General features: G+C 40.3%; 1 protein-coding gene across 7 annotated transcripts in view; it reads left to right on the top strand.

Annotated features, from left to right (window-relative positions):
- Nucleotides 1-26357, top strand: part of TNIK (TRAF2 and NCK interacting kinase) — a 326733-nt gene that overhangs the window by 262108 nt on the left and 38268 nt on the right. For 5 of the 7 annotated variants that reach the window (XM_025201756.1, XM_025201754.1, XM_025201757.1 and 2 more), the window contains 6 exons: nucleotides 6505-6669; nucleotides 8711-8950; nucleotides 12647-12753; nucleotides 18197-18360; nucleotides 20862-20959; nucleotides 21658-21681. In XM_025201756.1, the coding sequence (XP_025057541.1) occupies nucleotides 6505-6669; nucleotides 8711-8950; nucleotides 12647-12753; nucleotides 18197-18360; nucleotides 20862-20959; nucleotides 21658-21681 (798 nt within the window). The remainder of the gene's footprint in view (nucleotides 1-6504; nucleotides 6670-8710; nucleotides 8951-12646; nucleotides 12754-18196; nucleotides 18361-20861; nucleotides 20960-21657; nucleotides 21682-26357) is intronic. The other 2 variants (XM_025201758.1, XM_025201759.1) reach the window with 1 other exon arrangement.

The following is a 26357-nucleotide window of genomic DNA, read 5'->3' on the forward strand; positions in this document are numbered from 1 at the left end:
TGGGAGCTGGGACTGAGCAGTACCTGGAGCCATCCCAGCTCCCGGACAGCGCGCAGCACCTTGCCAAGCTGTGCTGCACCCACGCGATGTGACAGCTGCTGCTCGGGTGCCGGGGGGGCGGGGCACACGGGGCTTTTTGTTATTTTTAACTGCCAGGCTCTGCCACGTGGCCCCAGAGCCCTGCTGGCTGCTGCCAGAGCCGGTGAGCGTGGTTTTTGCAGGGGATGTGGGGTTGTTTTTTGAGTAGTAGCTTTTTTTGTAAGTCACCCCATGTTCTAGCACATAAGCAAGTGCATTATGTGAGTAAAAGCAGCAGAATCTGCCCCTCAGTCTCCTGCTGACTTGCACGCTGCAGGAAAATGGTGATTTACTCTTGCGTTTAACGTTTCCACATTTCATGTATTTTTAATCACTAATTTGCCCCTATGATAAGGTCAATTTTCTAACAAAAGGGAGAAAAATGACTAACCTACAGAATATGAGATGCATCTGATGTATTGGAAGACATGACTTATTACTTTAGAGAATATCCATGCACATACATAGGCAGCAAAACTTAGATATAAATTATAGATATAGATACCAATATCTAGAGAATTTTCACTAGTACCTCCCCTCATTTTGTATTTAAGAGATAGTTTGGGCCACCCAAACTTACTGGAAGCACTAAGCTACTTGCTTCCTTAAGATCTACTGTTGTAGGGTGCATAATATGATAATGGATGATTCAGTCTAGTTGCAAGTGGTCTAAGTCTTTTCATTTTCTATAGGTACACAAAGTGGAGAGGTTCACTTCTTAACTATACCTGCAAGGCATACAGCATGTGCTATTTGCTGTCTCATGCTATTTGTTCCTCTGGTACCTTGCATCACTAGTGCTCACAGGTTTTTTTGTTCTGTTTTTCCCCTGGCGCCCATTCTGTTGCATGCTGACAGATGCCCTTTTTTTTTGTGCCTGTTGGCTTTTGGACATGGTAGAAATTGTGTGACACACTAAACTGCTTCTTTCATGTGATAAGTTAAATACCAACTTTAACTCCTTGTTTCTTCATGATTTCCTGTCATGCTTTCTCCATAATTATTCTTGGGTTAAGAGCAGTAGGTTTAATATGTTTGGGGCGATATTATCACAGCCAGGCTCTTATCCACTTTTTTGATCATTTTCACAGCGTTTTTATAAGTGGGGTGATAACTGTTTTTAGGCACTGGTATAAAACGCTTCTAAATGCCATATGGTATGTTCCTTGGTGGTGTTTATAACACTTATAGCGCAGTAGGTATAAAAAAAAATCTAATAAAAGACTCAGAAAATAAAATTTCTGCTGTAAATAGAGGCCTGAAGAAGTACAAAGCAAATAACAGATGGGACAAGAATGTGGATGTTCAGGAGTGTAGGCTTGACACAACAGCTGTTCTTTACAGGAACCCCGTACAGCATCCAAAATACAGCTTACACACAGGGTCTGAATTGGGTAACTACCCGCTGTTATGATATCCTATTTTACCCCAGCATAATCACCTTCTTGTGCCAGTTGCTGTTACAGCATAGAAGATCCCAAAGGTGTCCAGTGTTAGCAGAGTTCGCTATTGAACTGAACTCCCTGCTATCCACAACCCTCCCAAATCGGGAGAAGAAGAGTAAATTTGAACTTCGGAATCGCAGCTCAAAACTGCTGTATCTCAGTGCATCATGGAACCACTTTACCCCTTTCTTATCAGCATGCACAATCACTTGGTTTAACACTGTGCATTCTGGGATGTGTACATTTAAATTTGCTATATTATCGACACAGAGTTCTCCCCAGTTTCTGCTTCCCGGGTAGTTCTTTCATACTCCTCACTCATGTATTTAAAGCCTTTTTATCCCAGCTTGCTGGTGCAACTTCCTGCTCGTGTGCCAGAGTCACCTGAAACACCCTTGTGTCACAACCCTGACTAGAGCATTTCCTAGGCTCTTAACTGCCCCACAGATTAAGTGGTGTTTTACGCTAAACCTAACTGGATCTATTAGGGAATGGATCAAAAGCTCCTGGTGCTCGGGCTACTAATGCCTTGAGGGAGCAGTTACTGTGTGCTGCTCATCTAACCACTCTGTGCATCTGGAGTGATGTTTTGCAGTGTGACTGCTCCTACTCAACCTAATTGAACTGACTGCATGTAAGACAAGCCCTGAGCTTGATCATGTAGTAGAAAAATTTGCACAAATATTCAGGAGAGTGGGAAAGGTGGCCGCATGCTAAATCTTTGGTCCTGCATTGGAGGACTCAATTCAGTTGTTCCTGAGGGAGTCCAGATCAGCAGAAACTGGCCTTTATAGTGCTTTTACATATATTTATACTTCTCTTAGGGTTCATGATTTCCACTGCAGCTGTGTGTCACTGTAAATACCAGTCTTTGCAATATCAGACTCACATTTTAGTTCCTCCCTCAGTCCACCTCCCTTTGGTTGTTCCTTTTCACTTAAATAATGCATCAAGCTTCCACTTTCCATCTCTCTGGGATGCTGCTGCCAGGGAAGCAGCTTTTTGAGGGGATATTAAGAAACTTGAATTATGTAAGAAAAGGCCAGTGAATTGGACGGATATTAGGTTCCTGGAGACTTGCATTGTGAGCACTTTTCCCCCTCTCTTTAATGAGATAATCGAATAGGATTCCTGAGGATCTGAACTGGGGAGTCCAAAAATGCCTCTTCTGATACGTTGTAGAAGCAAAGTGTTTTGTAAAGAGCTGCTTGTAGGCAGAGGGAGATGTATCCTGGTCTCTCTCCTCGTCCATAGCTCCCTCTTTCATCCCCCAGCCACCTCCTTCCTCCTTCACATGGGCTGTGAGATCCTCTATAATCAGCTATGCATTATGGCTCGGCACTGTCAACAAGCTCCCAAAGTTGGCTGGAGAACTCTCCAGTTTCATCGTTCTTGGCGGCTGTAGTTAGTGCTGAGGCTTGAATAATAGGTGGATTTACTGGAACTCCTTTATGACAGATTGAAATAGGCTTGTTGTTGACTGGCCTGTATCCCAGTATTTATGCAGATATACATACTTATTCAAAAGAAATGCTATTTCTCTCTCAGCTCTACTTCCTGCTTTGTATACCCTGCTAACTCTCTTGTAGAAGTTGATGAACTGATCTCCAAACAGCCACTGATATATTATGCACAATGCACCTCTAAGTGGGAGAGTTTATTTGCACTGTTTGGACACTGAGATTAGATAGTCATTCATTACCTTAGAAACGTCCTTTTAAATCCTTTTAGGGCTTTACTTTCTGAGCAGAGAAAATCCCCAAAGGACATAGCCTTTCGCTTCCTTCTTTCCCCCCCACATTGGGTTTGTTCCTTTATTGTCTCTTAGGGCCTTTGTACATGCCACAGAATTGGCCTTTAAAACAACTTAAATGCCCTTTTGCTCCGCTGTAATGGCATTGCTGTTTCCACACTTGGCAGCGTATTCCGCTTTAAATGACTTTAGTACGTAGCAAGGTAAAACATCTCCAAGATGTTTTAGTTTGCTACCTAACAAAGTGCAACCACGCACGGGGCGCTGGAAGCTGATGTGCTTGAGGCTTGGTGGGCCCCATGTAGCCCCATGTGTAGCCCAGGGGCTGTGGGACCCAGCGGCAGCCTGTGCAGGCGGGCTCCACTGAAGGAAAAATAAAGTGGCGAGCTTGATTTTCTTTTCTTTCTTTCTTTCCCCCTTTTTTTTTTTTCCCCGGAGCCTGCCTGTCTGCCTGAGCTGTGCAGGGGCCCAGTGTTTCCCTCCATGGCTGCAGTGGGGGGTTGGTGCTTCCTTCTGCGGCTGCAGCGCCCCCCAGGACCTCCTGGGCTGGGTGCCGCCTGGGGGGTCCCCATGCAGCTCAGGGACCACTTGGCTTGCCGGCAGCTCGCCCCTCCACCCCCCACACCCCCTCTGCTGCCGAAGAGACAGGTAAGGATCGGGCCTCCACCCTTGTGTACAAGCCACAGGAGTTTAGTTCAGTTTAATTCTCTCTAAATTGAAGTGGTGTTTTTAAAAACCCACCATTTCAATTTAGAGAGAACTAAACTGACCTGTGGCGTGTACAAGCAGCCTTACTCACTTGTCTGAAAGATTAGCTTCGAAGAGTAGTTTTTGCAATACATTGGAGCTTCTAAACATTTTATGCTGCCTTTCTTACTTGAAAAAGTTGCTGTTCCTTCCACATAGATGCATGCAATTTTTATTGTTTTAGAAGCTGATCTCTAACATCAGTTTATGCAGGCCACAGTTCACATGAAAGACGGACAGCAGCTATATACAGTCATAGTTATACAAATATATGTTGTGTGGGTACTGTTGTCCACAGTATGCTGTACAACCAGATTTCAGTAACACTTCCACTGAGTGTTTGTCTGTGTTTCCTGACGCTTCTCTATTTGCACCTGGATTAGCTGGAAGTAATTGGCTTTGCTTTAACATCTGTATTAGTAAATCACCTTTTGTGCACAATACATAAGCAGATTATAGAATCATTCTTTCTAGATCAAAATAAATGACCTTCTTGCTGCCATGTTCATTGCTTTTTTTTTTCAAATATAGCTAAAGCTCTCCCTTGGTTGCTCATGGCTAGACGTAAGGGCACTCCTGTCCATGGGAATGCACTGCTGATTGTTAGCACGGGGCTTTGAACTCCTAAAGCTTTTTTACAGATGGCATCTTCTGGACACACCCTCTTGCAGCTGGCAATGTTTCCTTGAAGCTTTGGTTTTTTCCCTTTCAGATTGAAAAGGACAGGTTATATGTGCAAAATATAAGTTGTCTTTTGGTTTCTTAAAAATGCATTTACTGTACTATCTGCCTGATCTTTTGGATTCCACACTCCATATGGTAGCCTACTATATTTAAAGGATATGGGTTTTTTCTATATTTGCATGACTTTGTTTTCAGTTGCCTTTTACTATTTTCGTGGGGCTTTCTATTCTTTCAGAGGCTGGAGCTACCATTAAAAGATTTCCTGGTGATTATGATCAATTTATGATCTCAGATTTTGCAAGCACAAGTCAGATGATCAGTGCTATATAACATGTTGCAAAAAATATATAATCTTTTCTTTAGCTATAATCTCTTGGAGCAATACCAAGTTATGCCTGCGATAAGCTTGGCAGGGCTGGGGAACTGCTTTCAAAGCCAACTTGTATAGCCATTTTGGAGGTTTTGTTCAAATAATACTAATGTATTTCAAATGCCCAATGAAACAAAAATGGACGCCTTGGATATGGGTTAAGAAACTAACACTGAACTGCATTTAGAGGCATTCGAAGAAAACAGTTCAGTTTAGGCTTTGGAGAGGCAGTAGGCATTTGGATACAACATACCCTTGACACTATTAAGATAACAATTGAACTTTTATAGTGGGGAACGCATCCATATTAATAGGGGCAAAGTCTGTGCCGGGGAAAACCTGGCACAGCCCCTCTGGCCTCAGACAGTGAAGATTAATAAGGATGTGATCTCAGATTAGGGGGCCCTTCAGAACATGGGTGCTTATCCAGAAGGCATCCATGGTGTTTCATTGGTGGCACAGTAGTTGCTCTAAGCTCTTCTGTCCAGCAAGGAAAATGAGCCAGTATGAAGTACTTCTTTTTAGGTCTCCTTTTTACCCCTCATCTACTTCAGGCTTTCTCCTCTGACCCTGACTGTTGATCCAACAGCTTACTTGATGCTCCATTTATGTTGCAGGAAGCAAATGAGATCTAATAGGTAGGCTGCAGAGAGGGAAGGAGTCTAGAAAGAGAAGGGAAAGAAGATTGAAACATTAAATAAGACGGAGAGAAAAATGGAAAGATGGGGAAGATTGGAGCAGGGTAGAGGAAGAAGAGAGAAAATAGGTAAGACAGGAAAAGTAGCAGAGATGTAGAAGATCCATTCCATTGGAAGGAAGGTATCAGCAAGGAGATGGTACCTCCAGAAGAAGTGGCAGAGGCAGTAGGAAGTGGAAAGGAGTCAACTGATCAGATCCAAGGTATGGAAGAGAATGTCATATTCAAAATAAATCCTATCTAGAAAGGTTAGAAGTGTGCTCACCCTGCAAAGTTAGCTTTGTTATTTGGACCTTTTCTTTCCTACCTCTTTCTCACCCTCCCACTCTGTGTTGTGTTTCTTTACATTTTTATTTCTACCTCAGCTGCAGTGCTGGTTTCTGTCTATAGTTTCCTGCTGGGTCTCATTTAGTGTAACCCACTGAGGAACTAGGCAGCTTCCAGCTTCATCATCCCCACTCCCAGGCTTCTTTTATTTAAATAGGTGGGTCTACAGCTCCAAAATTACCACTTCCATTCATCTGCATTCATAGAAGCACTTTCTTCTTTAAGTTTACCCCAGTATGCTGCTTAGAATTAATTAATGAATCATTTGGTTCTGGGGTGTAGAAAAGTGCATAAAATGTGTTGATTGGAAATTAAGAAAAATGGCTATACAAGTGCTTAGAGTATGCCCTGGAAAGGCAATAAGGTGACTTGTGTTTAATTTTTTACTCCTTTGTTACCACAGGTAGAGGAACGTTCCCGACTTAACCGGCAGAGCTCCCCTGCCATGCCTCACAAAGTGGCTAACAGGATATCTGATCCAAACCTGCCTCCTCGTTCAGAGTCGTTTAGCATTAGTGGGGTACAGCCAGCTCGGACACCACCCATGCTCAGACCAGTGGATCCGCAGGTATGATGCTTTAACTCTAGGTGCCAGCGAGTTTAATTACAGGAACCAAGAGGCTGGTTGGTCTGGTAAGATAGCCACAACAATTGTGGATCATAACAAAATACAATTTTAATACACAATTTTCAGTTCTAAATGTGCTTGTAAAGAAAGGCAACATCTGCATGTATACTACATGGAATACTATTACAAGGATTAGGGATCTTGTAAGTGCTTTGTGGTATGATTATGAATTGAGGACAGTATTGTTATACTCTTTTTTCCTCCCCTCCCAGTATAACCTAAGATTGTAGGATACATTATGGTGGTCTGGGTCTTTCTTTGAAGCATCAGGTGTTGTCTGTTGTTGAAGTAAAGTTGATGAACCATTGGTTTGGTCCAGTATGACAATCCCTCGGTTTCTTCTGGGAACCCTTTATACAAAGAATTAAAGTCAGAGGGTCTTGTATTGTGGACCAAGTCTGGCTTGAGTTTAAGGGTCATTGGTTTATAGAGTTTTCTTGTTTTCTTTTTTTTTTTTTTTTTTTTTCTTTTGTACTCTTTTCATGAAGATTTGCTTTTACATTTGATTAACATCAATGCATCATCACAAATACATGAACATGCATCTGGAAAGGGAATTAGTGGAATTAGGATAGGAATATGTGGGCAATCACCACTTTAAAAGCTAATGCCAGCCACAAGTTACAAAAGCACACTGCCACAAAATGTAGTAAGAGTGTTGAGATAGGGACTGTTCTGCTATCAGAAGTGCAAACACAGCTCCTTGTATATCTGAAGCCAATATTGGATACAAAGTCTTTACCCCAGCTCTACAGAAGGATACCCAGATGACGAATTCTGTCCATACGTGGCATATGCATCCTCTTGTCTCTTTAGTTATATCCATGTAACAGAACCTGAACTTTAACTAGCTAATGAAATCCGTGGGACAGAATATGACTCTTCAGTATCCATCTCTTACTGTTTTTAGTTGGAGTCAAAATTAATAAAATCCCATTTCACATTCACCTTTGTGCCTGCCAAAATTGAATTATGCTTTGTCCCTTTAACAATTTCAGGTTATTATGATTTTTTGGAAACAACCTGATGTTCTCTTTCAACCAATTTAAAATGTAGATTTTTTTCATGTACTAAGATGCTGATGACAGACTGATCGGTTTAACCATGAGGAGTAGTATACGAGTATGTGACCATGTGTTTATAGACTTGCACACATATATGCATATAAATTCCATGTTCACCCCGATATTAAAAAAAAAAGTCCGAGTCTATGTTACATCAAAGGAGCCTTTGCTGAACTCTCTTCTGATCTTGTAAAGCACAAATGAGCTTATGAGGGCTGTCTCTGTCTACACAAGGTTCATGAGAAAGAGATCTGAACTGTTGCATTTTAGGAGTTCTCAGATGATCCTCGGTGTCTTCCCAACTCCAGAGCTTCTTTCTCCCACAGGTCTATGGGATAGGCTGCTTTCTGGCTAAATAGCTGGATTGTGGAAATTCACATCATCATTGCTATTTATTTTTTTTTTAAGACATCAGTCTCAGACTGCTTGGAAACTGAAGCGGTTTCCTTTGATTTATTTTTTCCATCTCTTTATCTTTAATTATTTTTACATACCTAAGAAACTCCATCTAAAACGCTGGTTACGGCGTATTAAAGTTGCATGGTAAAGAAGGTAAAAGTCAAGGAATACCAAGGTTAAGCTTTCATAAGCAACACAAGTATATGTTACAATATTTGAAAATACTAAGTGCATAAGCATAAGTTGCCAGAGTCAGCTTTTATGTGCAGTCCTAACTTTGGCATTTCCTGTCTTTAAAGTGCTGAACTATGCAACCTTACCATTCCTCTAACATAGCAGTTCATGCCAAACAGGCAAACAAAAAAACCTCTGTAAGTCAGAAGTTCCTGAAACCAACAGGCAGTGCTGATCTCAAACCCTAGGGCTCTTTTTTCAATGGATTTGACCTATTAATTGACTTTTTTAAAACTTTTTTTTTTCATTTTGTACTGATAGTTTTGTTTTGACTTGGTGCTTAGATTCCACATCTGGTCACTGTGAAATCCCAAGGAAGCTCCTTGTCTGGCTCTCAGTCACTGCATGAACAGCCTGCAAAGGGGATGGCTGGGTTTCAGGAGGCTCTGACGGTGACCTCTCACCGCACTGAGATGCCAAGGCAGAACTCGGACCCCACCTCAGAAAACCCTCCTCTCCCCCCTCGTGTTGAAAAGTTTGACCGAAGTTCTTGGTTACGACAGGAGGAAGACATTCCACCAAAGGTAACATTTGTCTCGCTCCTAACTTTCAGAGCTAGAAAGAAGCCATCTCAGAGCTAGCCCCCCATGGCACCTCAGCACTGCTCAGTGCTGCGGGGCAGAGGGTGGAACTCTGGGGCTTCTTTCTTAGTTGGTGGAGTTCACATCCTTTTACACTCAGGGGCTGATCCTTTGAAGCTCTCAGAAGATGATCATCAAAAAGGATCCTAGCTGCTCGCAGCTGGTCAGCAGTTTTCAGGTTTGACCCCTGCTGGCAGCGGTGTTCATATAGGCAAGCCTAGGAGATGCATTAGGTTGACATTTTAGTACAAGTTGCTGAGTAGATGCTGTTAGCAAATCTCTGGCACATGCACACCACCACTAAATAATATTGCCTTGTGATAAATAGCAAAGAAAGTTCTCGAGCCTGATTTGAATCCAAAACAAATCAATGTCTCCCTTCCTGAGGGGGGGAAAAATACTTTCTACTTAAATTGAATTATTAGCAACATAAAATTTGTCATACTCAATAAGACTGGTCATTCTAGGTTAGTATCCTGCCTGCAGTCATAATCAATACCTAATGGAAGACTTGTAAAGGCTCCAGCAGCTTTATTCTTTCATTGATATTATGGCAGCTGCTGGCAGACCTTCTTTAATTAAGACTCTTCTGGTACAGTATTTCAATCGTATTGTTTATACACCTTTTTGGGGGATGAATTATAACTTTGCTGTTAAGATTTCCCTTAGACTGAACAAGCTCTCAGCCCAGGAGCATATTTATGAAGAAAAAAAGTTCCGCAAATTGATTGTGACAGTGCAGTGAACAGTATTTTTCCATGATTTAGATGGAGTTTTGCCATGCTTTAGCAAATAAGCAGTTTGAATCTGAAAACAAAACATCAGCCACTTGGGCAAGGCACTCATAGTAGAACTCATAGTGACATGTTGCCTCAGCATTCGATATTACTTACATTTTTGGTTACTGTATTGTGATTAGGATACATGAGAGCATACCTGAAGGGGAGAACAAGCTGACTGCAATCTTTTAGTATGGCGTGATACAACCCCTGTTCAGAGAAATGCAAATACCTTGAATAGTTCCCATGTTGCCTCTAGCCTTCCATTCCTGAGCTGTGCTGTTCTGAAGTTGAGAGCAGGACCGCTCTGGTAACAACTGCTACCTGCCAGGATTTTGGGAATCTAGGCAATAGAGATTCAGATCTAGGCAAAGGGCAGTTAGATGATCTACCCAGGAATATAGACGATGATAGGATGACTAGAGACATCTTATCAGTATTCTTCAGTGTTCTGCTAGGAGATCCTACTGATCTGTTTAGAGTATCTGACAGGGTTGGGTAAGAACTGTTTTGAGCTGGTGTTATTAATGTCTTTCAATTGACTATCAGAGTGTTATGTTAAGCAGTTGCTCATCTCCAAGGGGTCTTGCTTACAGGGTTTTATGGCAATTTCTGCAGTTCACACCCTATTCAATGTGTACATGAAGATACTATGAGAGCTTGTGAGATAAGTAATAGAGCCCTTTATTTAATATGCTGTTGGTACTCATTTCTTCTCGTGGAGCCTGGACAGAACCATCTCCTTCATCTCGTAGTGTTTCTCTCTTAGTATATCCTGGAGATAATGACATGCATGAAAGTTAGTGGATATAGGCTCAATCCAGATAAGAGGGGGATGTTTGAGGATAGACAGGAGCTGTGTCTGTACCTTCAGCTGATGTCTGCCTGTCGTCAAAGTGCTGGGCAATTGGTGTCTTACTAGATTTGTTACCATTCCTGAATTCCCAGATAATGGCAGTGCTTTCAAAAGTTCCTTTTCATTTATGTTCCTTTCCGTCAGAAGTCAGTCTTGAGAGCCACTCAGATATTTCATTTGCAGGTTGCTCAGAACGGTGGCTTTCTGCATTTAGACAAGGCAAACTCAACAATTACATTACATTGCAAGCACGTTACACCTGTGGGCAACATAACTGCCCCACCAGCCACAATTTTATTTCTTGGTGAAATTCAGGAAACTGGTTACAGTCTGCTACAGCCTAATTAATCTGGGGCACATAACAATCTAGTTCATGCAAAGAAAGCTTCTCACTTGTGACACATTCAGCAAGGATGCTTCTGCTGTTGGACCCCAAAGAACCAGTAGCTGGGTGTTCTGAGTCCCAAACTCTTAGTGCTGAATTTGAAAGTCCATTGGAGATCCAAATAGGTGTCTAATTTCAGAAAACAACAAGAATGCACAGTGCTTTTCCTGATTCAGGCATTTTCCTCACTGTGACTGTAGAACTGAGTACAGTAATATTCAAGCTGGTAACACCACAGTTTCTGGTTCTTCAAAGAAAATTGGTTGGTCATTTCAGTTGTGCATAGAGTATATGTTTCCAAATGTGGGGAAAATATCATTTAGATCAGTAGATTACATCTGGAATGGCAATGGACCTGTTATAAATTAATATGATCGATAATTATTGTGAAAATTCTGGCTCACATCAATAAAGTCACAGTTGGGATTTACACTCAAACATACTGCAGAACCATAGGAATTGTCATACCATATTTGTACCAGAACCAGATGCTTCAGAGGAAGGTGAAAGATATTTCATTAAAGACAATGACGAAGTAATATATCCATATGGGAATTTTGTTTTTAACCAGAACAGTTGTTTCCTAGGTATGCCTATGGATGTGATGTTCTCCTTGTCTCTGTTCCAAATTATTTTAGCCTCCCTAATACAACTATGAATATTCTCATTGTTACCTAAAAAAAAATAAAATAATAGTAATAATAATTTTTGGCCTTCATGCCATCTTGCAGCAGGCAGTTCCACAGGTAAGAATCATTCTTAGCTCTTTCCAAGGGGTCTAGGTATTGCATAACTTTCTGCACAGTGCATTGAATCTCTAAATGCAGTGGGATAAATCAGTGTCATATTTTCTGGCCTTGTAGAGAAAGTTCCTGAGTTAATGTTTTGTAACAAGTAAGGGCTTGCAGGAGGTGTTTTTAGGTTTTTGATTACGATAAGGTGAACAATCCTGGCTGAACATCTGGGTTTCTGTGAGGTCTGGCTTTCAGCCATTATACGGCTTCAGTGACTGAAGCACAGAAAATTCAAGACATTTGATCAAGGGAATTAAGCCTCTGCCTGGATTCCACCCTGTGGCCTCCTCTTCCCAACCCTTGTCTATAACCACTGCATTGTATTGTATTGCACTGCATTTATATTGTCACAGCATAACTTAATTTTGCATGAACTCTTCTTTTTAATGGCTGCTGAAATGACCTTTCTGACTAGTCCGGAGTTTAGCCTTGCCAAAGTTAAAACAACCATTCTGGCTTAGATGTGGGTTTTTGTGAAATTTGGAGCTTATGCAATCCATGTTTGATAAATCTCCGTGCTTGATATTAATGGATACATTTTTTTCGATTCCATGAAGCTCTCTGCCTTCAGGAGCAGCCATACCTTGCAAAAGATGAAATAAAGACCCACTGAGGCATTTATCTCATATTTCTATGATGCACAGTAGGTGCCAAGAATTCTGTGTTTCATAACCACTATAAATATTTCTTCTCTCTCCGTGGGAAATTAATTGCACATCAAATCAGAAAGCCTGCTGAAACCTGATCTCCCCGAATATTAGAAGAGAAGAGCCAGGTTTAATTGTCTAGTCTTAATAGCTTTGACTGTGTTGATTTTTCTTTCAGGTGCCTCAACGAACAACTTCCATATCCCCTGCTCTAGCTAGAAAGAACTCTCCTGGAAATGGCAGTGCATTGGGAACTAGACTAGGATCACAACCGATCAGAGCAAGGTATAGAATGAGAGCAAAATTTCACTTACTCTTACATTTTAATTCCTGGTATGCCAGTTTTCAAGACGTCCAAGTGGAGGGCAAACATTGGGCCATGATCTAGAGTCACCTGTAGTTCATGGAAAATGTGTTGTTCATGGAGGTTTGCATGAGGTTCCTTTTACAGCCATCTGTTTACCACTTCGGGTAGGGAGTGAGGAACAAGGAGTCTGATCATGGAAAAACAAGCATCATAGTAATTGATTCTGCTAAGGGCAAAATAATGGTACATTTTCCACTATACAACCTGTAGGTTGCATCTATACTGGAATCCAGAGGTGTGATTGCAGCACCTTGTACTAGTTTGATGAGTACCAGTGACAGGAAAACCACAGTGGTAGAGGATTCAGCCAGTGAGTTAAGTCCCAAGCTATCGGGTGGGTAGGTACAGCCTACAGTACAATCGCATCATACGCATGTTTAACTTGTGTGAATTCAACTTTACAGAGGTGGGAGGGGGGGGTGGAGCTTCAGTTTGCGGCGACAGCGGGAGGTTTTGGCAGCATGGGGGTAGCCCGGAGGCATGCAGCCATCCCCCCCACCACCCCGCGCTGCGCAGCTGCCAGCTTCAAGCACGGCTCCGCGGCGGCAGTGGGAGGTTTTGGAGGCAGAGGCAGTCGCCGGTAGTCAAATCGCTGGTGATTTGACTATGCGCGATTTTCACCTTACGCGATGACCTTGGAACCTAACCCCTGCATAAGTTGTGACGCGCCTGTATATAGACACCTGTGCTACAGCACTTTCACTACCACTAGTGTTAACTAAAGCTAACTCATCTATGCCTACCCATTCTCCTGCCAGATTTGGAACTGTAGTGCAGATGTAGCTGAATCTTTATTTCTGATAACACAAGAAAAAAACATGTATTTTTTTTAAGTGCTTTATTTTTTCTCATCATATTGTAACTGATAAATTACAATTGCTTTCCACCTGGACTGCTTTCCTAGACCTAGGAAACAGTCGGTTTGTACTAATTAGAATTTTTTTTTCTCAGTATTAGCACTGAAGGCTGTGAATGTTTGGACTCCATGTGCCTCATGCTGTTTGTGCAAATTGCCTAGTGAGCTGAAATTTCTGAGTTTTTAAACTTTCCAGGAAGTTAGAAGGGTCTTCAATTCTGTATTGAAACAAATAGGAGTTTGGCCATTAACTTTAGCAGAATCAAGGTTAGGTCCTCTCAGCTCCTTCCTGCTCCTTAGCACACTAGCTTGCCTATACGTGAGCAGTGAGGCTCTGACATGCTGCAACTACTAATGACATGCATTGGAGCAGGTTCAGTTAATCAAGTCTGCTGGAGTGTGGTAATTACAGCACTCTAGCATATCATGTATCTGCATCCCCCCACTTAAAAATGGTGGTGGGGTGCTTGAACTAATGCTCATTAAACGAGCTTTAGTTCAAGCACATCCCACCACCATTTTTAAGTGTGGGGACACTGATGCACAAGATGCTCTGGGTGCTTTAATTAGAGTGGCTCTTGGAGCCACTCTAATTAAAACAGTGCCTTCTTCCTCCCTCCTCTCCCCCCACTCCACTCCTGGAGCACATGTATAAATGCCTCTGGAGGCCAAATCCTGGCTGGAGCAGCAATGTGAGTGGGGAGCAGGGATGGCAGCTGATGTGTTGCAGTATTCCTGCTACCCAAAGAATTCCATGAGTGGTGCCAGGGGGAAGTGTGATGCGACAACTTCCCTGCTGCTCAGAAAGTTAGATCATATTTAAATTCAAGTGAAGGAAAAAATGTCCTTCATGTCAGTGGATGTAGAATAAGTCTTATAGGAGCAGCATGTACTTCTGGCTACCATGTACTGTGGACATTAGAGAACAATTAACTATACTACTCCTGGGAAAGAGCCTGACCTACTAATTGCACCCCAATGGCTGCCCTTGCTGTACTATCATCTCTTCTTTCCCCCTGTGCGCTGGCAGAACATGTTGCAGATGGACCATTTTAAAAGTAATATAAAATACAGCAGGCTCGTTCACAATTGAAGGAAAAAGATGGAGCTTAGGCTTGTGAGAGCTAGTATTTGATCTGCAGACTGTGATAGTGTTGTGAACAGAACTACAGATGTTATCAAATGAAATGCCAGCTTAAATCTTAGGATAAATGTGTGTATTCTATATAACTTTCTTTGTGGAAATGTTTGAAGGTTTTCTTTCTTTCACTTTGTCCTTTATGGTAAGGTCAAAGGCTTCAAATGACATAGGATTTTCTCAGCTAAATTAATAATGACTTTCAGTATAAACCATTTTTCCAGTCTAATGTCTAAATTACACAGAAGTAGCACTACAGAGAGTGTACCAGGCTCATCTTGAAATAAGTGCTATGGGTGTTATGATATATATATATATTAAAAAAAGCTTTTTTTTCTGAATGGAAAGGCTTTATGTCCCTGTCATGGACATTTATTCATCTCTATTACCTGTCATCCATAACTAAATCATCATCAGTTCTCTAGCACAGAATCTCATGCCATGTATGAATGGCAGTATAAAGCAACTCCTGTAAAAGCAATGACATTTCCATAAGTGTAATTATGATATGAGAGAGAAATAATAATAATAATAATGCTAGTTTTGGACTGTTTAATTCCAGTAATAGCATCTCGCTTTTGAAACATATTTGAGGTATTGGTTATAGTCAATACAGATAATTGCATCTCTTGCTTCAATTTAAAAAGACATTTCTTGACTAGCCCCTTAGCCAAGGAAGCCCCAGCTAAACCATGTATTCTGTAGACCAACAACTGGTCAATCACAGTAGCACCAATGTGTCTTCTCTTCTTACTTTTCTTTATCCATCTACCTTTATATTACGGATTCCTCCCTTGTATAAATTTTAATTTTGTATTAAATATTCTTTCCTTATTTGCTATCCTTAGCAAACATGGGAAGTTGCTATGCTCAGAAAGCATGTTCTTTCTGCAGTCATCTTAACTTTACATGTAACTCACCATATAAACACAAGGTATGCTGGGCAGAAATACTTTCTAATATTCATCCTTCTCAGTATCCAAACGATGATGCCAACAACTCAATTATGGCAATATGACTTCTTATAATAAATGCCAGTTGTACTATTCTGCCCACTGGCTAAATTACTCTAGGTCACTTATAATATATGAACAACACACTTGAAGATTGCTCTTCAGTGCCAGTGTTAAAAATTACGTGTTATATAATGCAGCACCCTAAATGAAAGCAATGGAATAAGCTTCCATTCATTTTTAGTAAGTTTCTGAAGGATAAACAAAAATATCGCAGAAAAATCAATTGTGTAAACCTGGGTGAATATGTTTGTGGGTCTTATTGCAGTGCCAAATGAGGATTTTGTGCTGTAAATGAGGTTGCTGTGTTTAAACCAAAACCATTTTTTGTTCCAAATGTAAAATGGTGTATATTTGTAAGGGAGGGTAAGACAGAGGAAGAGGTAGTAATATACGGTTGGTAACTTGTGCAGTTTGCAATGCCTGAGATATGAAACCATGAAAATCAGAGAATGAGAGTGCACAGCAAAAAAATAATTTGCAATCATATGGCAAACTTTAGCAGAGGCTGAAAACGTAACTAATCTGTGAACTGCAAGGACCAGCTTCTTTAAACAGAATTTTTTTGACCAATTCATAATAAATAAATCTAAAATTGTAGGGATTTCTTTTAATGAAAGAATTCTTTTAGTTAGAATTTGGCAAGAGCAAATGAACCTTATTTTAGCTGCTTCTAACCATTTAAATAGATAAAACTGTTTTGCATAATATTTCTTGGAAGCAGTTTCAAGCACAATGGAAAAAAATCCATTTTCACTCTTAAAAACAGGAGTCCAGATTCTCAATGGATATAAACTGGCATAGAACCATTGACATTAGTAAAATTCTGCTGATTTCAAATAACTGATGATCTGATCCATAGTTCAGAATGCAAATGTTATTGACCTTCTAATTATAGAGGCACAAGAGGGTAATGGTATCAGCCATGGCTTTGGCATGCATAGGTTTTCCTATGACAATCAAATATTAAGATCAGTAAAATGTCTGCCTAGGCTGACGGAATGTGACCAATTTGTCTAGAGTAGCTGAAACGCTAAGGTGGGATGTTTTGTTTCTTGCTTTACTGGAAGCCAATTAGTGACAAGCAAAAGAATTTGCAAAAGTGCTTAGTCCTTGTCTATATTAGGAAAAAAAAAAGGGCTCTTAACCTGAGTCACCTAAAACCTGGTTTCACTTGAATTATTAGATTTGGTAAATGTTATAAGAGTTTTGCTTATCCTGCTAACTTGTGTGAAAACTACCATCTGCTATGCCATCATAAGATTATAAGGGTGAAGATGCACGCTACACTTACACCACACCAAGGTCACCTAAAACACAAGCATCTGCATGTTAAAGCTTTGTTAAATCATTCTTAATGTTCTCTGAGCATCTCAAATTTCTGTCACTTGGAGCGAGGGTTAACTCTGGGCCATGCTACCTAGGTTGTGTTAGGGTATCTTCCGTGTGTTCCTTGGAGAGTAAAATGAGCATTTTGCAGTTCTCTACCATCCCAGGATGCACTGCTTCCAACCCCTCCCCCCAGCCAGAACAGGGATAGAGTCCATGTGTCCTGTCTCATAAATCCAGGGATCCTGGCTTTCTCTAATTTAAAAAAAAAATTCCCAATTTTTGGTGAAAAAAGTAACCTTAAATTCACATTTTCCCATAAAACGAACCAGCATTTTATTTATTTATTTTACACACACACACACACACACACACACACTCACACACTCTCTCTCTCTCTCTCGTGGTGTTTCATTTTGATTATGGAAAATGGTTTTGGGTTAGTTCTTTTAATTTTAAAATTGGGTATTTTTTCAAATCAGAGAAAACCAGGATCTCTGCTCATAAATATGCTCCTATTTGCCAGGCCTCTCCTGGCAAGTCAGAGGTGTGCAGGCAAGAAACAGTATTAACCCTTCATGCGCAACTGCTCACATTCTAGCTTCAGCACTGCTTAACATTGCAGATTTAGTATGGTCTAAGTGTAATGCACATCTTCACCCTAACTCACGTTAGTAACATTGTTAGCTAGAATAGTAGAGAATAGTAGAGATGCATCAAGCCTAAATCTTGCTGATTTTCACTGAGATTTAAGCTCCTGTGTCACTTAAGCACTTGTGAAAATGGGATTTAGGCTCTCACTTTTTTTTGGATAATTTTACCCATAAAGCTGGGTGTAAGGTGCACACACCTACTGCTGTCATCTTGTATTGCAAGTTGTTGTGGTAAGTTTGACCATCTCATGTCAGCTTGGAAAGGATTTGTTGAAGCCGTGATGCTGTATTGTCATTCAGACTTTCTCACAACTCTCCAGAAAATATCTGAAGTATGATGACAGCATCTGCTTTGTTGTAATGTGCATTTAGCAATCCGGACCTGAGGAGAACAGAGCCCATCATTGAGAGTCCCCTGCAGAGGACCAGCAGTGGCAGCTCCTCAAGTTCCAGCACCCCCAGCTCTCAGCCTAGCTCCCAGGGAGGATCCCAACCTGGATCCCAGGCTGGATCCAGTGAGCGTAACAGAGTCAGAGGTGAGATATTTTCTTTCTTTTTCTTTTAGGCCACTGTTAAGATCTGATCTGTGGTCCTTCCCTACTAGTTGTATGACCTTTTGACAAGTCACTTAGGGCGCCTATACACAACTGCTGGTGCTGCTCCAGTGCACTGGAATTCCAGTGCAGCAAAGCAGGTTCGATTAATTGAGTCTGCGGGAGCATGATAATTTCTGTGCTCCAGCAGCCTCCTGCATCTCATCTATCAGCATCCCCACACTTAAAAATGGTGGCAGGAACCTTGAACTAAAGCTCGTTGAACAGGCTTTAGTTTAAGCACCCCCACTGCCATTTTAAAGCGCAGAGATGCTAATACACAAGACACAGAAGCACTTTAATTAGAGCAGCTCCCAGAGCCTAATTAAAGCTCTGAGCCTAATTGGAGCTCCGAGAGCCACTCTAATTAAAACTCCACCCTTGGAGCACATGTAAAAGTGCCCTTAACTTATAGGATTCTGATCACTTAGGTGTGTAAAGCTGATTTGAGAAACCTTTTGTGGTTTCTGTTGCTCTATACCTGATTTAGGCAACTGGATTTCTGAAATTAGGCTCTAATAATATCCTTCCATTTTCTCCCCTGTAAAACTGAGTTGATACTTGCTCCTTCATACCCAGTGCATTCTGATGGTCTGAGAGGATGCTGTATTTGTTCACAGCAGTCTTGTTGTTATGCCAATCCCCACAGATGCTATTTAGCATTTTGGGTGGTAAATGATCAGTTTGGTCCAATATTCTGTGTGGTTTTCAAATACTTGTATGAAAAGAGGTGCCAGTTGTGGTGTTGTGTAAACTAATAGATCCTGGGCGCACACTCTTCCTTTGTTAACCCAAACTCAACTTTCTTTGTGGTTGGGTTTTTATTCTTTTTACTTCATCTGTGTTTAGAGAGCGCTCCTCCAGGGAGAAGAGAAATGAATTATCTTATAAGCTGTTTCCTCTAAAACTCTGTCAACACAGGACCATGTTTACACTGGATTTACGTTCCTAGCTGATTATTTCATGGCATCTTCTAGCCATTCTTAAAGATCTTTTTCCACATCTAATCACAAAAGGAGTTGCTAGAGCAAATTCAGTCAGTTTATATGCATTTCTGTCCTGAAATATAAATCCACAGAGTTGAAGAGTGGTAAAACAAATGCTATATCTATCCTTTGAATTTTTTATGATTTGCCTGTAAGATGACATGCTTCTTGTTGAAATAATCAGTTCTCAAGGTAGTTGATTTATGAGCAATTGTCCTTTTGTGTTTGGGGGTTTTTTTTACTAATGAAGAATTCTCTGGTAAGTAATGTCCTAACTATGCTAGATCCTCCGGTGTTTCTAATTACTCATATGTCCCACTCTTTTTACAGAGTGCATGTGTTTCTTCAATAGAAAAAAAAAGACGGTAATGTTAAGTCAGCTATTAGATTTAGTTAGGAGTACTACTGCTACACTGAAGACAGTACAACACAGCTATATTGCATGTAGTGCCTTTCAAATCACCTTCACAGCAGCAGGCTTTATGGTGTCTATTGCCTATACAAACTAAGCAATACAATTGCCAATTTATTTTTTTTTTAATTATAGCAGAGTGGTAGAGAATATAATGTATATGTTTTCCATTGCGAAGTAGAGGCAATTAAACAGAGAGCTACAGGAAGGTTTTTCCAAACCACAGAACAAATAAGGGAGGAAAGCATGGCAAGACTCTTCAGAATGATGGCGAACACCAGTCCTAGGCTTGATAGACTTGGGGGTCAAATCATTTTCTGAGTTGATCACAGTCTTTCTGTATGATCTGGGGCAAGTTCCTCAGGGGAAGACTGTCTGTCACCTGGGAATAGTGGTCAGGCACAAGAAGACTTCTCCACACCTTATCCAAGGGCTATGAATAACTTGTGCAATGAGGAACACTTGCTATGGCTTCTGTGCATCCCAGAAGCTACACATTACCACAGATGGAGATGGAAAGGTGGCAACCGCTTGGTTGCCTCTTGCTGCACTGACCCATCCACCCTCAGACTGGTGTAGGTTGCTTACCTGGGAAAGAGGCGGACTTGTGGAGGGGAAGCAAAGTCTTTAGGCACAGTCTTTCCCCACACTGCCCCAGCACCAGGGCACTCCCATATCAGCCAAACACAGAGCTTTACCTGGATGCTACAATTTAACCTCTGGGACAAAGGCTTAACACTGCAGTGAGTGCAGTACTTTGGGACCTCCAGTAGAGAGGTGTAATAGAGGTGCTAAGTGTTGCTGTTGTGTGTTCAGTCGTCTTTCTTGTGCGAGCAAGAAAGGTGAGATCTGTGACTAGATTTAACCCATGAAGTGTTTTAGGACCAGGAAGGGTAATACTGATTTTGAACTGGATTGCTAAAGAAACAGGAACTGGATTTCTCAGAGGTGCCACCTTGGATTTGTCACATAGCAAAAGTTTCCAGTTCTGCTGCTGGATTAAAGTCTTCATTTCTCACTAATACCTATGTTTTGCTTTTGCCCAGGAAACGCCAAGCCTGAGGGGTCACCTGTGCTCTCTCACGAGCCTTCTAAGATAAAACAGGAAGATAATAGGGATGTGACACGCCCAAGCCGACCTGCTGTGAGTTTTAAATTACTTCCTGATGGAGTGATGAAGACCTGGCTGGCCAGGTTTCCATTCCATTTACTTACCCAACTTTAGGGACCAGTAGAAAGAGGAAAATCCAATCCCATCCCCACCATAAATCTACAGCACAGGAAGAGGCCATGGGAGATGGGAGTGCTTTGAGATTGCATGGTTTTCAATTACCTAAGTCCAGAAAGTCACATTAGCACTTGCTTAAAGTTAAGCAGGAGCTTAAGTGTTTTGCTGGATCAGACCTGTTCTGTACCATCTGGTAACCTCTGAAGCAATCTTGCAGAGGGGGTGTGCTGTTTGTAAAGGTTGGTTACCCAGCCACAGCTAGTCATCATGGGGTAAAAACAAACTTTGCAGTAATTTCAGTGCAGTTCTGTTTTATTCTTACTTTGGCAAAGGCCCAGGAAAAATCCATCCAAGTGTTTCTTTCCAGCTGAATGTTATGTTTGACGTTTGTATTTTAAAACTGCAGAGTGAGTTGGACTCAATAACAAAATGAATTTCCACTGTTTCTCTATTTTAATGTGTATTGATGTTTTGTTGATGTTGTTTTTTTCTTTATACTTCACAGCATTGAGCTAACAATTCTAATTTTATTTCTAACCTGCTTGCCCTTCCTCTGGCTTTTTCCTGTCCTGATCTGTTTCCTCTGATGCTGATTAATCTTCCCTTACTCCCAGAGCTATAAGAAAGCTATAGATGAGGTTAGTGATATCTTTTCTTAGTTGGTCATGCCTTTGCAAGGTTGACTAGTTAGAACTTTATATCAAACCATGTTTTCTTGGTGCTGACATTACAGAAGGTGGTAATGCAATCCTGGTTCGGATTTCAAAACTGAAAGATTGTATTTAGATACAGTGAGCTAATCTAAACGGCAAAATGGATCTGTAAATGCATTTTGCTCAGTACATTGCTTGACAAAATCCATATGCAGACCACTTGCATGGGGCCACCCCAACAATTCTGTCAGCCTTTATAAGCAGAGCCAAATGTACTACAATATAAGACAAGTATTGCTCTCCATTACACCCTCTGTGGCCCTGTTGATTCGACGGGAAGTACAAGCTTAACTTAGATCAGTATTTGTTCAGATTTCAAATAAAACCATTTCCTGATGACCACGGTTCATTTAGCCGCATGAGTCCAGGCTGATATTCTGGTGGTACATTGCTCTGACTTTAGGTAGATTCAGTGAGAGGCAGCAAAAGATGGAACTGCAGGAATTAATTTAGGAACCAGCCCCTCAGCTGATGTAAATTGGCAGGACTTCATTTTAATTAACAAAGGTGGGCTGATTTTACACCAGCCCAGAACCAAGCTTTCTGACTTGAAGACTGTATATATTTTGTAACTCAGTTATCAGTGACTGTGCATGTGTTAACCCCAGCTGCAGCAAGGAAAGCCATCCTTGGTACCAGCTGCACTTACCTCTGCTTGAAATTGGGGTAATCACTGCTTTTCTTGCCTGCATTTGGGGTTTTACAACTGCTGTCAACTGCTGACCATCAGCGGGTGCAGTTCCTGTTAATCTTGAACATAGATGGAGAATTAATTACTACTTATGGAGGAAAAAGGGTCCAGATGCTGACATCCTTGCTTGTAATATCATACTCTGCCCTCTAATTTCAGATCTTGGAACTGGACCTCTGAATAGACATCCAGATGCCCTCATTTCCCACGTGGGGAATATTTTTTTCAATAAAATCAGTGTTTGGGAGTAAAATAAAAAGGAAAAAGAAGCAATGTTTACAAAATGGATGAAAGTCCATTGTGCTTTTGCTATTAGTGTAAACTCACCTGGATCCATATTAGGATTTAAGCATTCCCTTAGGTGCTGATTTGATGGGGGTGGAAGGAGCAAGGTTTGAATTGGCAGGGATTCTGAACTCCCTTCCTCTCACTGGACAAGCAGCCACATAGAATAAAATTTAAGACTGAAGTCATCGTCTGTGCTATAGGTTATTGGGGGGCAAGAGGGAAGGGGGGGCTGAGACCTCAGCTCATTGCAGATAGCACTTGAGATTACTAGAATCAGAATGACACCTGCATTAAACAGCAATTATTTCTAGCTAATGCAGAAGAATAAGAGTGAATTGATGCTCTATAGATAAATACTAAGAAAAGGTCAAATTCTGCAACGGTGCTAAGCATCTCTGTTGCAGGGTGCTGAATGCCCTCAACTCTTAGGCTTCTGTAGGAGTTGAAAGCAATTAGCACTTAGCAGGATCTGGCACAAAGTTACAGAATGTGCTTTCAAAGAAATACAGAAAGTCTTTAGAGCGGGCTTGTGAGGTGACTGCCTCTTGCAATGTTCTTCACATGGATTTCATTAGTAATACAACTGATTAGAACACTACAGAGATATCTGGGTTGTCTGAGATCTGTGTGTCCATTTTTACGTTTAATAATGTTGCCTTTCAAATCTGTCTGTCACCTCGGCAGTGATCACAGTGTAATGGCATTCAGATAACTAAGCTGAATCTTGAAGGCTCAAAGCTAATGTTACTATGAGTGTCGATTGGCAATACCAGTCTTACATTCTATCAAAAAAAGTTATAAAAATTTTACATATTTCACCTTATGCTGATATTTTTAAAACCAGATTTGTATGGTGGACAGTGTTGAATTCTTAAATTGCTGGTGTGAAAAGAATAACCGTTTTTGATCTAGTATTGATGAAATGTCTGATATTTATCTGAACATGCACTATTCCAGTTAATGATAACTGTGCTGGCAATGATGCCAAGCAAGCTATAGTGGACCTCTTCCTAAAACTGTTTCCTATTAAAAAAAAAAAAAAAAAGAAAGAAAGAAATTGAAGCAGAAAAAAATTAGCCAGTTACATACTTTGTTCTCTGAGATTTGAACCCAAGCAATGTATTTTGTTTAATGAGAGAGATTGCTAATAATAAAGTACATAAATCGATATCTAAATAGGGGTCATATTAACATAAAATTCATGTCATGCTTTATGATTCTGGACTGTGAATGAACATAATTCCAGAAAATATTAAGTCTAAAGACATCTAAATTGTAATTGCACTAATAATGTTATCTCTTGCATTATGTCACCTTCAATAATAACATTTTAAATATATTTGGAACAAAACAGCATTCTTTTCTAGTTGTCTGATCACTTCTGTTCCAAGAGCAAGACAGTGAAGTAAAATAACCCTGTAAAGTGGTCATTATCTAGAGAAAATGATAGCATCAAAGAATTAATCATCCCAAAGCAAAGTCTGAACTGGAAAATATTGGTGATCTCCTGATATGGTCTGGTGCTATTACTGGTATTATCATTTCCAAATTAGGAATGTAAATGTAATCAGAAGGCATAAAAAAAAATTTGACAATGAACATGGAAGACTGCTAATATAGTTATGTGAATCAACTGCATCTGATTGCAGGATTTTAACACGCCTACATTTTTCTACTATACAGTAGAAGCTACCGGCTTTTTTTTAAAGGGCTAGATTATGACGTATTTAAGATGTACTAACAATGACCAACCTCATGCAGTTCGATGCGGCTCCCTGCAGAGCAAGTTACTTGTCAGTGGTTTTTAATGGTGTCATGGGAAGTAGAGATAGCCAAGAGAAATTTACATCAAGGCTATAGTTTGTGGGTAGAAAACTTACCAGTTTAATTTGGTATCTACAGTTATTTTGGTTTGAGTTTTGCAGATGTGAAATAGAAGGTCAGTTTCTCAGTCCCGTCCTTTGATGTTTGGAAAAAGTTGGGACGAGTACTAACATGCAAGAAGTACAGTTTTAAAGGGGATGTAGTTTTCTTTTAAAATGCCTGAGAAAGTGGGAAAGGACCTAACTCAATTAAGTGAAAATTGATTAATCAATTAACCTGTGTTTTTGTATAGACTGAAAACAACTATAAACAACTCTAGTCTTCATTGACTTCATTGTTTTCTCAGTTTAGAAACACCAAACAAGCAACCATAGAAGGAGCTTTAGCATTAATCAAAACAAGTAGTTTTCATGACTACAGATTTGATTTGTATTTCAATCACAAATTTATTGGCACTGGAAGTAAATGTTTAAATGTCATATTCATAAAGGAATTAATAGTGTGGTGACGGGTTTTAATACGTAACATGCCTGTCAGCTGAATTCCCTGCCAAATAGAAACAGATTTTCAGTGTACTTGTATTTCCTTGTATATACGTAGGTCCTGATCCAAAGTGCAGTGAAGTCAATGGGAGTCTTACCTGTACTTCAGTAGGCTTTGAAACAGGCTGTCTCTTTTCAGATATGATATGAATCTCTATCCATGCTTTTTCTTTAATATGGAATATGTTCTTATGTATTTCTTAAAGTATACATAAGAAGATGCATTTCAATAATAGATTTATGTAAAAAATGTAACATGATCCTCAGGTTTCTTCTGCGGCCATGTTGATAGCGATTAATGAATGTCAGGGGAAAAATACTGGGAAAGGGAGAGAGAACTCTTCGTAGCTGGCAATGGCTTAATGCCAGACAAATGAGAAATGTATCTGCCTAAAATATGCTCTCAGATGCACAGACTCCTGGGCACCCATTTTTGAATTAATTTAAAGTCAATGGTTTTGCATGGGTTGTAACTGCCAGTCAGTAGGGTATAACTTGGGAGTAGAAGGTACGCCTTTCCCCATATTAAATAATAGCCCTGAAAACAAATAATGATTTCAAACCAGGTTCTTAATAAACCCCCTCTGAAAGTATGAAATGATTAGTCTGTTTCTTCTTTTTCCTTCAAATGACTGATCACTTCATTGCAACAGACACAATTAGGTGCGACTTTAGGGCAAATTTAAATGTCAATAAAGCATTTGATTTGATCTATGTGGAATTAGGGATGAAAGATTACTTACTCCATTTAAAGCTGTGAGGGCTTCATTTTGTGTTTCTAATACAAATAGGACTGCAAGAGATTGTGATGTCTTTAAAATGAAAATAACAGAAGCACAGATTGCTCCGCAAAATAGTACAGATTCTCTATTGAAAAACGAAATTTCTCTCAGTAGCAGTTATATATTTTTACATTTTTTTGTCTTCTAATGAAAAGAGATATAGGTTTTAAGACCTCCCTACACCATCTTAATTAACATTATTCTAGTCACCCTGCTGGAATGGTAATCTGGAAAATTATGGAATGCAGTAAAGAGAGAATATGGCCATAAGAAAATTGTGGAATTTAGTATTTTTCAATGAGTTTCTTTCTCCCTAATCCTTTATCTCTGACCGAATGCACTGATGGCTACATCGGTCACTAATATAGGGAGAAATGGTAAGACTGACAATTGCAATGCTTTGTTCGTCATGTGCATGCGTTGTGCAATAGAGTTCTTTAACCCATTCTAATTAGAGCTCTCATGCTTTTTTGC

Source organism: Alligator sinensis, unplaced genomic scaffold (assembly GCF_000455745.1).
Source record: "Alligator sinensis unplaced genomic scaffold, ASM45574v1 scaffold379_1, whole genome shotgun sequence".
NCBI classification, from domain to species: Eukaryota; Metazoa; Chordata; order Crocodylia; family Alligatoridae; genus Alligator; species Alligator sinensis.